Genomic DNA, 13,941 nt, shown 5'->3' with positions numbered 1-13,941 from the left:
ATTTTTTTTTCTTAAAGGTTTTTATTTTTTCAAAACATATCCATAGATAATTCTAAAACCTTAATCCTTGCAAAACCTTGTGTTCCAGTCCCCCCCCCCCCCAATCCCTTTCCTCTAGATGGCAAGTAGTCCAATATATGTTAAACATGGTAGAAACATATGCTAAATCCAATATATGTAATCATATTTATACAATTATCCTGCTACACAAGAAAAATCAAATCAAATTACAAAAGAAAATGAAGAAAATAAAATACAAGCAAACAACAAAAAGAGTGAGAATGCTATGTTGTGAAACACACTCAGTTCCCACAATCCTCTCAAAAGAGGTATAGATGGCTCTTTTGATCACAAGATCATTGGAACTGGTCTGAATCATCTCATGGTTGAGAAGAGTCATTTACATCAGAATTGATCATTGTATAATCTTATTGTTGCCATATACAATGATGTCCTGGTTCTGCTCATTTCACTTAGCAATAGTTCATGTAAGTTTCTCCAAGCCTTTCTGAAATTATTCTGCTTATTGTTTCTTACAGAACAATAATATTCCATAACATTTATATACCATAACTTATTCACCTCTTCTTCAATTGATGAACATCCACTCACTTTCCAATTCCTTGCCCCTACAAAAAAGGCAACATTTTTGTACATACAGGTCCCTTTTCTTCCTTTAAGATCTGAGATATAATCCCAGTAGGAACACTGCTGGATCAAAGGGCATGCACAGTTTGATATCATGTTGTTTCTTTAGACAAAACTCTTTGAGTTCAGGACAGTTTCCTTTATATCTCTAATTCCTAGTATATAAAAGTTTCTTAATAAGTGCTCATTGGTTAATTAACAATCCTTTTGCCTTTCTAGATACTATGTGGGTGATTTGAGAAACATCAAAGGATGTCTAAATCAAAGTTTCTGTCCTCAGGTATATATAATGACATGGTTAGGGAACACAAAATTAGCTCATTAAACAACTAAAGAATATGAACCAGATGATAGCTTTGTTAAAATATTAATAATTGAAACCTATGAAAAGATAGAGAGTGGAGGGACATATATGGACAGGAATGGGCAAAGAGCATTTTATATGCTCTTACTATGTATCGGACATGCAAATGCATGGCATTGAGACAGAGTACTCTATATGAGGAATAGCAAGAGATCATGGTATTTGCATCATAGTGTACATGAAGTCCAGTGTCATTATATTTTAGAGTAGATGCTGGGGGGAGTAAGTATAAAATGGCAGGAATAGTGTTGGAGTACAGGTTGTAAAGAACCTTAAATGCGAAATAAAATATTTTATATTCGATTATAGAAGTGAAAGGTAATCCCTGGCATTTATTGAGTGTGTGTGTGTGTGTGTGTGTGTGTGTGTGTAAGGAAAGGGGAGATATTATCAGCTCTCAGCACTTTAGGAAGATTTGTTTGCACAAATGGAGATTTGCTAAATAGAGAATGGAGGGGAGTAGAGAGACTTGTGACAGGAAGACCAACCAATTGTCTATCTCTGAAGTTCAAAGAACCTGTATAAGGGTAGTGGCAGCTTCAGAGAAGGGAAGAAATTAAATAGAAAAGATGTTGTAAAGGTAAAATTGATTGGCCTTGGCAATACATTGAATATGTAGGATGAGAGATAGTGACAAGTTGAGGATGACACCTAGATTGCAAGCCTGGTTATCCTTGACAGTAATAGGGAAATTAGAGAGGGGAGGGTTTAGGGAGAAAGAGAATAAGTTCAATTCTGGACAGGTTGAGTTTAAGATGTCTAATATTATCTAGCTTATGAGCCTAGGTGACTTGAAGGATGATGTTGTCTTGAACAGTAACAAGGAAGCTGGGATGAGGGTAGGATTTGGTGGGGGATTGGAGTAGCAAGGAGTGCACTCCAGGCACAGATTCTGAGCCTGAAGTAAAAAAAAAAAAAAAAAAAAGACTCATCTACTTTTTCATTGCATTTCATTCTCTTGTATACTTAATAAGATAAGCAAGATTATTAAGTGTTTAATGTTTGTCATTGAAATGTTTTCTTTTTTTTAAAAAGTTTTGTTTTAAACTTCATTTTACATTTGTGGATTTATTATTGCCTTTAAATACTTAGAAATGCAATATTTAAATTAAAATGAGTTCTTTTGCATTTGTTGATAGATTATAATAAAAACTTTTTGTTGTTTGTGCTTAAAAAATTCAAATCTGACTTCAGACAGTTGTGTGACATTAGGCAAGACACTTAACCCTTTTTGTCTCAGTTTGCCTCATTAGCCAGAGGAACTGATATGATAATTTTGCTCCACAGTCTTTGCCAAGAAAAAGTTAGACACCGAAAATGGCTGAACAGCAACAATATAATGAATCCCAATTTGGAGATGTTTAGTTTAAGATGCAATACAATTTGAGGCTTCAAAGAGATAATTGGTAATGTGGACCTGGCAAAATTAGGGCTTAGTATAGAGAGCTAGGAAAGTAATCATTAGAATAAAGCTGATAGTTGAACCTATGGGAGATGATGAGATTATAGAAGTTAGAAGGAAAAGAAAAATTGTTTTAGCTTAGAATCATGGGGGATACCACAGCTAAGTGAGCATAATCTGGATGAAGGATCAGAAAAGGAAATTGAGAAGGAACAGTCAGACAGGTAGGAGGAGAAAAGGGAGAAAGCAGTATCACTGGGAGAGGAGAGAGTCTCCAGGAGGAGAGGCTGAGTGACATTGTCAAAGGCTGAAGAACGTTCAGGAAGCATAAGATTGAGCTCGGTTTTAAAAGATTTGGCTGCGTCTTAAAAAGTGAGCTTTGGATACCTGGGTTTGGAATTAAAGAATTATGAAAATTCAGAGTTGGAAGGGGCCTTAGATATTCATTTTCTCACAGGTGACTAGCATAAATGGGTTCATTAGTACACACTTAGTTTTATTTTTTTGTACCTTAGTTTTAATGAAATAATGTACCAGCCATTTCACGATATAGACTTGTAAAACACATACAAACACAATAATAATAGAAGCAGTGTAGAGAGACAGGTTTTTTTTTTTTTGTGCCAAAGCACAGATATGCATGATAACAACTAGAATGTGGGCTAGAGGGGTAGATGATACAGACCTTATCTTCTTAGGTTACCTTCTGTCCTGGTTTAAATTTATTTGCAGTTAAGCCAAAGAGAATTTGAGGGATCTGTAAGAGAGGCTAACCCTGTTGGGTTATCTTTAACAGAATGCTTTGAACTCTGGCCCAGGGGGCACTCTGCCTGGATTTTATTAACTCCTTATGATAACTGTCACCACAAAGAAAACTCTGGGGGAAGGAATGGAAGGTTCTAGACACTATACCCTACACAAGTTTTTAACTTAGGGGGTCCATGAACTCATAGATTTAAAAAATCTATAGAGGGTCTATAAACTTGGGATAGTTAAAATACATATTTTCATTAATCTCTAACTGAAATGTAGTGGTTTTTTTTTCAGTTATGAATGTTGGCAAATATCCTGAGGAGGGATAAGTACTCATGTTTTATCAGGCCATCAAAAGACTTGATGACACACAAAATAGACTCCCTGCTTCAGCAGAATGAAGACCAAAAAGCAGAAATGCCACATGCACCAGAAAGGGAGAAACATAAGCTCTAGAGGGACACCAAACAAAGTAGAAGCCCAGCAATACCAGAGGAGAGGTGTAGCCTGTAGGCCCAGAAGAAATTATTTTGGCATGATGGAGCCAGGTTGAGCAGACATACCTTGTCCCATGAATGGATACTTCTGTAGCAACCTGGGATATATGAATTAAGGCTGCAAATCTATGTATATTTTTCTGTGCAGGTCTCTGATGCTTTATGCTTATACATGTTCACTCTTTCCCCCACTAATAGTATATTTTTTGTTTGCAGGAAAAGTGACCATCTATATTTTATAGGGAAAATAAAAATCTTTTTTCCCTCATAATGCTATTTCATGAAATTACTTTCTTTTTAACTGTGTCCTCTAGCAGATTAGAGGGAAAAAAGACATGAGGATTGTGATCTATTATTATTTTTATGGATGTAAACATGGAGAGCATATTTAACTTGGGGTAGCTATTCTGAGGACACTGTGTGTGAGAAGAGAGTGCCACAGGTGCTAAAATGGTGATGATAGTGAAATAGTCATGTAAAGCTAGTGATTTTGGTGACCTAGCATTTATATTGTTATTGTATTGCTTTTTTTTTTCCTTCTTCACCATAAATATCTTTATTAAGTGTGAAAATACATTAGCATAAAAATAGTACCCACCTTGGTAGACATGTCTGAAACCTAGTTCATTGTGTTTTAGGTGCCTTCTTTTATATAAAACATTCAAAAATTTAAGATACATTAAGTTAGTCATCTCATTTAAATAGTTGATCTATATAACTTTAGGGAAGGAATAGTTTCTCACTTACAGTAAGAAAGATCACCCATTTTTAACCTCTGCCAATCTTTCTCAACCTATAGAGGTTGATAAATGTAAATAAACAGACAACAAAATTTCTTTACTTCAGAGACATGCAACAGCTAATTTATCTTAAATCAGACAGCAAGCAAGAGATCTCTGAAACAAAACTGAGTTATTTTATCTACTATCATCCTGTTTAAGATGTAGTAAATTTCTTGCCACTAACAAATAGTGATTAACAGGAATGATCTGTGATTTAGAGTAAAACTGTATTAGTCATTGAAGAATTACATTTGCCTTTCTCCTTCCTTTCTGAATGCTGAAAAGGAAGCTATAATCAACAAGTAAGTTTATACAGATTTATTTTACAACTATTCTTTTGACATAGGGTCAAATATTTTTGCAAGGCAAAGTAAAAGGTGTACTATCACAATAAGACAAAAACTTGGCTAATTAATTCTCTCAGGTGAAAATTTTCACTTCTCACCATGAATAAAAGACACCATTGTGTATATATTGTGATTCTAAAAAGCATCTTTAAATTATCCTCTTTTTTTTTAGGGGTGAGGCAGTATTTTTTCTTTTAGGTGATGAACAGTTTTAGAGTCTTTTATCAGAGACCAAAGGTTTCCTAAATTCTTTCATATTGACACTTAAAAAGCTAAATTAATACTGATCTTATATAGAAAGCTGATAATTGGCTAATTTTTAAATATAAAATTCACTTCAGCAGAGGCTCAAATTGTTTAATTTTCATTTATTCATGGTAAAAAGCACAAACTTCTGTACATACTTTTAGACTTGTCAATAAGTTGTTTTTTGTCAGTAAGTTTTAAACCCACCCTTATTAAGACTGCTTTTGCATCATGTACAGATTAGTGAATTTAATATATGTATATATTTACCATGGATAACTCCCATTAGAGCAGCTTTACTCCAGTGGAATAAACCAGTGACATTTTATTTATACTTACTTATTTGGACTCACAGAATCATAGTTTTAATACTGAATGAGCAATATTAATTTTTAAATGGACGTATAGTTCCTTGATTCCATAAATGTTTGATATTCCATATGCATTTTCTCCAAGGAACAAAAAAGTTTATTATTACACCATATTAAAGAACATGGCTTGTCAATCTAAAATAAAATTGAATTCTGTTACATAAACAGAGTTCTGAAAATGGCATGGAACTGTATTGTACCTTTAAGAACAAGCTACTTTCGAGTCAAGTTCTAGGTTGCTTAGCAACAGAATGTTTGCTGCCCTGAAAAAATCAGTTTAAGTTTGCCTCTTCTCTTTCTTGTGTTTCCTCCCAAATTGTTTCTCTGTTACTAGGGAGGGGAAATGCCCCAGGAAGCCCCTCAACAATCTTCTGAACATGATGAACAAAAGGCAGAAGAAGGTTATTTGGAGAAAACCAGTGATTATTACCGAGTGAGCCAAAATTTGCCGGCCAGGTTCAATAACCCTGGGTGGTTTCGGGGTTACAGGTAAGAAAGGGAACCTTACAGGGATAATATGGTAAAGAAATGGGAGGCAGGGAAGGTTTACAGAAGAGGAACTAGCAATAAGGTCTTCAAAAGCAAAATGTCTAGACTTCTCACCTAACATGCCTAGGCTGCCTAATTAAAAGACACAAAAATAACCTGATCAATTAAATTAGGGCAATAAATTGTTAGGGGCCTCAACCTGTTTCCATAGTGGCTGCATTTAAGTCACATTATATAGGTTCCTCTCCTTGAAGTAGCCCCTGAAAAGACTAAAGTTGAAGGGGCTCCAGTAGATCAACATGGAAGTCTGTCTAGAAGCTGTGACCGTGGGTTCTGACCCACTAATCCAGAATTCTGCCTCTTCAAGGTAAGATATATCTATGGAGTGAGTGTTTTCAGAGTCCTCCCAGAAGACATTGCATTTTACATGCAATACTTATGTACCTGAGCTAATCTCTATAAATTTAAGGGATTTGGAGGGAGGACTGGTCTAAGGGGAAATAATAGGGACTCTCCCATCTGATTTGTTTAGGCAGTTGGAGGTGGGGTAGGTGTGGGTGGGCAAGGGCCATCAGAAACCAAATTGGGCATAATCAGAGACAGGGAGAAAATAACAGTCCCCTCCAGCTGCCTCCTTTTATTTTCTTCTGGGAAGTCAATACTGCACAATGATAGTTTTCAACTTCACTATCACATACCCTCCCCTTCTCTAGAAAGGATTCCTCTAGATTCTTCTAGTGTTATTCTAGACAAAAAAAAAAAATTGTCACTAAAGTGATCTGGAATATGACTAGATAAAATAATGGAATGCATAGTAAAATGTGTGTTTGTGTGTGTGTATGTGTGTGTGTGTTTAATCTAACAGGATTAAGGAAACTCATCCAGTATATAGGACATCTAACCAAACCTATGGTAGCAGAGCACCTACTGTACATGAAATGCCTGTAAGTATGAGATAAGACACAAGATTTCAATGGAAGAAGACTGAAAAATTTACTTACTGGTTTAAAGAGAGACAAATTGGGGGGCGAGGGGAGGAGAGAAGATGGAGGTGGAAACCACAAAAAGTGGCAACCTGAAAAGAGTAGTATAGTGGGTAAAGGCACAGAACTGTTACATTCTGTCTTTCATTTTAGTGTTATTCAATTAGTTTCCTCCGGTATCTGGAATGCTTGACTCTCCTTAGTATTTTGGGTTCCCTCAAAATCTGGCTTAAATGTCACCTTCTACTGGAAGCCTTCCTGATTCTCCCTCTGCCCTTCCCCTCCTCACACTTGTACTTTTCCTTCTGAAACAATTTTCCATCCACTCTGTATTTATCTTGTATGTACTTATTTACATGTTATTTCTTTCACTAGAGTGTGAGCTTCTTGAAAAAGGGAACCATTATACATTTTTTTCCCTCTTTGTAGCACAGTCTCTGGCACATAGTAAACACTTAATAAGTCCTCTTTGATGATTTACTGTGAGGGGAGATGCTATGTTCTTTGCATCTTCCTCAGTAATGGGTACAATTGTTCTTAAATAGTCTATTGAATATATTATCTGGGGAAAACATCTGACAGAAGTCTGTGTCACTTACTTTACTAGGCCTAGTAAAAATTGGTCATTTTCCAGTCATGTCTGACTTTTCATGACCCTCTTTGGGGTTTCCTAGCAAAGTTGGAGGAATGGTTTGTTATGTCCTTCTCCAGCTCTTTGACAGATGAGGAAACTGAGACAGATTAAATGACTTACCCAGGATCACAAACCAGAACTAGTTTCTGAGGCCAGTTTTGAGCTCAGGAAGATGATCTTCCTGGCACACTATCCACCATGCCACCTAGTAAGCCTAAACAACCTTAAATTACATAGAATTATATCATGAAGATTTAAAACTAATTTTATTTCTGAAAATATTTGACCATTGATAGCATCTACAGCAGTATCCCAGTGACTAGCAATATAGCTATTGAAAGAGTTTCATAGAGCCAAAAGTACACCATACGGAGCCAGAAAAATTGGGTTCTAATCCTGGCTTGGCCACTTACTACCTATGTGACTTTGGGTAACTTTTAAATGATGAAAGGAAAGTTATTTAACTTTTCAATAGTCTAGTATCCTTATCTGTAAATGTCAATGTATATACTATATGCTTGGGGGTGGTGGAAAGAAATGCTTTGCAAAGTATTATAAATAAACTAATTAAAGTTTTCTTTATTGTTTTTAATTTCAGAAAAGCTTTCATACTAAATCGCATACCTTTTCTAAACATTATGAAAAATGTGGAATGTACAGAAACAATGGTTTTAATGTCTACACTGACAAGAGCATTGTGACAGGCCCTGATAATTTCATCACGTATTATGATCGATTGAACTTCCATCCCAGTTACAATGTTAATAAACCATCAATCTGTGATTAATGAGCACCTCCCCCCTCGCAATGGTAATCCTGTTTCTAGATTGCTGTATTCTGAATAATCAGTGTAATTAGTTCCTGTTAAAATAATTGTTTTTTTTTTAAAGTATGATTATACTGAACTTTCCTAAAAACTTCTGCATATTTCTGAGGCAGTAAAATGTACAAAGCACCATGATGTCTTGTTTTAAATTCATTCTTATTTTAGGTGTAAAAAAATTAACCTTTTATTAAACATTTCAACTAATATAAAGATAGAAATACACTGAATTCTATGAGTTGGCTGAAATGGATGATCAAGGTCCAGGTTTTTCACAGTGCTTGGTTATTTAGTTGATAAATGGATATAAAATAACTTCTCTATAGTGTTACTTGGAAACATTTTCATGCCCATATGGAACTGCCACTGAAGATAAAACATAATGGAAGGATTTTGGATGATTCCTGCCACTCACGTTCTACTCAAGTGCTGCATCATGGGATGGTGATAGCTTCTGCTATGTCTTATTGGAAGACCAGCCAGCCAGGTTTGGAAAGGCTTATCATCAGGTTAACTGCCAGGGAATGGACTTTTCTGTTATAGTAGATGGTCTTTCAGAATTGGCAAATTGCGGAGGAACTACAATCTGAATACCTTGAGATGATGAAATAACAGATCCTTAAAGTACAAAAAAACACCATGGATACAGCATGGAGGCAGATTTCATTTGTCAGGGAAATGTTATTGTGGTCACTGTCTCTCCAATTCAGAGGATAATTGTAAGGGGTGGAAGTGTTAGGGTAGAGAATGGGGAATGGAAGGAAACTGATATTGTTACTATTTTTAAAGCTTGTTTTATGTTCTTAAGTAATAGGCAAATGAAACAGTTAAAATTTCTCAAAAGGAATCCTTGAGTAATACTTTCTATTAATGGCCTTTGATAAATATTTTCCATTATATTTTATTATTATGAATTTGTTGTTTAAAGAAAGTATTTCCTTCAAAAGTCTTCTCACTGAAAAAAACAAGAAATGGAACACTGTGGCTGTCTACTTTTTGCTAATCTTTTATTAATACATGGAAAAGCAGATTTTTGGAAACTTTAAAAAGTCTAATATGATATAGAAACTGTTTAAATTTCTATAAGGTTCAGAGAGTCAACAAAAACTATGAGTGTGGGTCATATAATTACAATCAATTCAAATAGGTGACACATAAAAACAGAATCTGAAATCAGATTATATACGTGCATAGACATATCTGCCACACACACATATGTGTTATAATATAAAATGTGTACAATTTCTTTTTATTGGAAAAAGTTTAAACACCAAGCATCAAACTGAAATTATTTTTAAAAGTCTATTTGTATTATCAAATAAAATTTCAACACTTCTATTTTTTAGTCTCTTTTGAAATGATAAAGACCAAATATAAAAAGTTAAGTTACTGTCAGAGTTTCCAAAATGTTTCCTTAACATTAAAAATCCAAACAGTAACACTAGTTCTGGGAACTGTTATCACCTTAAAAAAAATGAAATCAATAATGTAAATTGATTAATTAATTACTCTATTGCACCATGTTGAGGCACAGTATTGAAGCAGCTTTTAGATAAAAGCAAAAATTAATAAAAATTGGGAGTTATCTAAGTAATTCATGTAAAATTTCCATTTTTTTCTGGAAGTAAGCCTTGTTATGTAGACCTGATTTGAGTTTTTTTTTAAACAATAGTTCAATTTTTATTCCTAATCAAAACATTTAAATCCAACTGTTCATATTTCTGGTTGCTTTCATAGAATGATTTATGTCATAATTGGTCATATTAAAATTATCTAATGACCTCAAGCATACTAGTGATGTTCTATTTCTGGTTAATAGAATCCACACCTAATGAGTTAATGTTAAGTTATCCTAGATTTCTTATAACAATAATGCTTGCATTTGTCATAAAGGCAATAGTCTCAAAAAGTTATAGAAAAAAACACATAAAATCTCAGTAAGACCACACATTTCTGTTTTCCTCTTATAGAGATTTTATTTATCTGATAAAATGTATATGACAGTAATGCTAAATGATTCTAAAAGGGCAATACAAGGAAATTTACCAATGTATAGCAATAAATTTGCTATACCAAAATTTCCATAGACTTAATTGTTAATTATGTTTTAATTGTTTTAATTAATGTTTTGAGAATGTTATTTTCTTAAAATATCTGCATTAAGCATATCTTTAAGTGCCAAGAAGCAAATGTTTATCTTAACTGGGTGTACTTAAAATAATGAAGGAAGAAATACTCTGGTCACTTTGTAGTCATGATTTCTAAAGAAAAAAGAATATAGTTGTCAGAAAAATAGATATGTTGTAACAAAAACATTCTGTGTCCTGAACATTAGGTTTCTTCCAAGCAATTCCACTTTATGCTTCTTTCTACAAAGATAGAGTCTAACTTATCACATTCTACTTTATGTAGTATTTGTGTACTTGTTTCTCATTAGTACTAGTCTATAAACTGTAGGTCAGGAACTGTCTTATATTTCTTGGGTCCTCCAATATTTAGCACAGTGACTTTTCAATAGGCATAGAATAACAAGATTTTCTGTCCTAATAATACATTTTAGCAATATAGGTGGCACTAGATTCTATGCATTACTGGAATAGCATTCTCTCTAAATGGGCAGCTGGTGGTATAGTGGATACAGCACCAGACCTAGAGAGAGGAAGACAAGTTTTACTGAGTTCAAATCTGGTCTCAGATCACTAGGTGTGTGATGGACAAGTCACTTAACCTTATATGCCTCGTTTCCTCATCTGTCAAGTGAGTTGGAAAAGGAAATGACAAACCACTCCAGTTATCTGCAAAGAAAATTCTAAATGGGATCATGATGAGTTGAACAGGATTAAAAGTGACTGAACATTTTTTTCCTCAAAATAGTAAAGAAAAACCTGCTGGAGAGGAGTGCTTGATTGTAGGTTGGCCCAGCACACATTATCAGACAAGCATTCCAAATAGAACAATTATTTTTTCCTTTTCTAATCTCAAAGAGAATCTGCATTAAAAGAGGTAGTATAAAAATATGACCAGTAATCAATAAAAATGTCATATCCCTGGCAGTATAACTAACCATAACTATTTTGAAGACATGGAGATTAAAAAACAAACCAACCAACCAAAACCAAACTTGATTTTGTATGTTTGTATGACTTCCTGCATGGTTTTTCTAATGATGGGCTTCAAAGAGCTTCATTTGGTGAAGTAAATCTGTCAAACTTTCTGAGTGGCTAGAGGTTAAACTTCTTGCATAGCAGCTCTGTGCAGTATGACATAAGACTCTAAACCCAGGATCAAAAGAAGTGAAATGAGAGGAGCTTCAAAACATAAAAGAAAATACCAGTCACTGATAAGTATAAGGTAAATATTTTGCTAGCTCTCCATATGTACAAGAAACAGTAAACATCAGTTACATGAGGTAACTTGTGGGACAGGGAAGATCCTGGCACTTTCTTTTCTAAAAACAGATTCTGTTTAAGGTTATATCCTTAAACTTTAATATTTGACAAAATGTTAACTATAATTGGGGATAGGAGGAGGGGAAGTCTTCTGTTTGGTATACAGTTCAATACAGTCCTTCCAGTGGTGTACCAGTAGTGCTTAATGATGTTGATGATAGTCACATATTGCTCTAAGATTCACAAAACTTTAGGCATGTAAGTGTACAATGGATAAAATTCTAGGATAAGGATCAACAAGACCTGAATTAAAATCCAACCTCAGACACTAGTTGTATAATCTTTATCTGTCTGCTTCAGTTTCCTCAACTATAAAATGAGGATATTACATATATTTTTACCATGTTTAACATATATTGCCATCTAGGGGTAGCGGTGGGGGAAAGGAAAGGGGAAATTGGAACACAAGATTTTTCAAGGGTCAGTGTTGAAAAATTATCCTTGCAGATGTTTTGAAAATAAAAAGCTCCAATAAAAAATAAAATGAAGATACTAATAGCACTTGCTTCATAAGATTTTTGTGAAGGCCAAGTAAGTTGACTGATAAAAAGTACTTAGCAAAGTACCTGGCATAAGCACATAGTTAACACTATATAGATGTTAGCTTTTGTTAGTGTAAATTATTATATGTTAACTCATTTGAACCTTATAATCCTTGGGGATAGATGCCATTTCCATTTTATGGATGAGAAAATGGAGGTTGAGATTGAGGAATAACTTGAATTGGGTCACACTGCTAGGAAAAATCTGAAGCAAGATTTTAATTATGGCTGTCTTGACTTTGGATCTAGCACTCTTAGTCATTACCACCTAGATGCCCTAAGTTGTTACCCAAATAATAACAAATTTGTCAAATGTAAGAATATATCAATAAATTAACTTTTTCCACCAGAGATAATCAAAATCAGAAAGAAAATGAGGTGGAAATTTGAAATTATTCCAACACTGTAGGTAGAAGTAATTTCATTGAGTGCTATCTTATGGGAAAGATACCATATTTTCCACCATATTTTCTCAGTATTATCTCCTCCACAGCATACATTCTATTAAACTATTTGCTGAACACTACATCTTCCTGTCTTTGTTCATTCCATCTAAAATTCACTGTCTGAATATCCATTCTGTTCAAGAGCTTAATTAAGTACTACCTCCTCCATTATTCTTAGATCCTCTCAGTACCTTACGTGATCTCTACTTAACACCAAGAATATTATATATTTTATTACTCTTGCCATACCCAACTCATATGTTATCCTAATAACTTAAAAAATTTATTAGGTGAACTTCTGAGCATAGGATGCTTCTTATTGCATTCCCCCCAAAACAAGATGCTCAATAAATTTGTTGAACTCTTTACCCATCCAAACTTTACATTTCCTGTAAGACCTGACTAAAGTTTCACCTCATATTTCGCATTAATCCCCTTTGGTCCCCTCCTCAACTCCAAATCTTTACCTAATTAATTTTCTTACCATTAAGATCTTCTATAATAGTGGTTGGATCTCTGTTACAGCATTGATTTATGTCAAAGAACAAGACATAGAACAAAAAAGTAGCTTGGAGATCATCTAGTTCAGGTCCCTTATTTTAAAGATTCAATTCAGTTTTGAAAAAGACTCATTAAATGCCTATCAAATCAAATATTTAAAAAGTGTCTAGTATATGCCAGGTAATGTACTGGAAGTCTGCAGATATAAATACAAAGAATAAAACTTACTCTTCTCAAAGTATTTACATTCTAATAGGGGAAGATAACAAATACATGTTTAAGTATATTCAGGATAACCATAAAGACAATATCTCTGAAAAGGCAAGGAACTAGATAGAATGTAATATATGGGGCATGGGAAACAGGCCATTTTGATGGTATAGAAAGTATCATATACTCTTTATAGTTTGCTTTTCTTAGGTGACTTTGTATGATTAAGGATGTGATGAGTTTGTTTTGACATTTTAAAACATTTAGTTATTAGTTACTATAAGTTATATTTTACAAGACAAATTCCTGGGTGGGGGGGGGAAGAGAAGAATATTTTATATTCTTCATTATGTCCAATATGATATTGTGCATGAATAAATTTTTTAAAATTCTGGTTGAGTGAAGAAGTGTGCAGAATTAAAGAGGTTAATATGAGATAGGAAATAGGTTTTAT

General features: G+C 34.0%; 1 protein-coding gene across 1 annotated transcript; it reads left to right on the top strand.

The window, feature by feature from the left end:
- Positions 1 to 5,657: 5,657 nt before the first annotated feature.
- Positions 5,658 to 8,477, top strand: PIERCE1 (piercer of microtubule wall 1). Its single transcript, XM_051980309.1, has 3 exons — positions 5,658 to 5,899; positions 6,765 to 6,843; positions 8,115 to 8,477. The coding sequence occupies exons 1-3, from the start codon at positions 5,754 to 5,756 to the stop codon at positions 8,301 to 8,303; spliced, it is 414 nt and encodes a 137-aa protein (XP_051836269.1). The 5' UTR covers positions 5,658 to 5,753; the 3' UTR covers positions 8,304 to 8,477.
- Positions 8,478 to 13,941: the final 5,464 nt, after the last annotated feature.

The sequence above is a fragment of the Antechinus flavipes genome, chromosome 2, assembly GCF_016432865.1.
Source record: "Antechinus flavipes isolate AdamAnt ecotype Samford, QLD, Australia chromosome 2, AdamAnt_v2, whole genome shotgun sequence".
NCBI lineage: Eukaryota > Metazoa > Chordata > Mammalia > Dasyuromorphia > Dasyuridae > Antechinus > Antechinus flavipes.
This window is presented reverse-complemented; position numbering and strand designations above follow the sequence as displayed.

What these genes read in the sequence shown, in the direction of transcription:
- PIERCE1 (XM_051980309.1), top strand. Translation starts at nt 5,754, where the DNA reads ATGCCCCAGGAAGCCCCTCAACAATCTTCTGAACATGATGAACAAAAG. An exon ending in GGGTGGTTTCGGGGTTACAG is followed by an intron (nt 5,900 to 6,764) that starts GTAAGAAAGGGA and finishes TTAATCTAACAG; the next exon opens with GATTAAGGAAACTCATCCAG. An exon ending in CTACTGTACATGAAATGCCT is followed by an intron (nt 6,844 to 8,114) that starts GTAAGTATGAGA and finishes TTTTAATTTCAG; the next exon opens with AAAAGCTTTCATACTAAATC.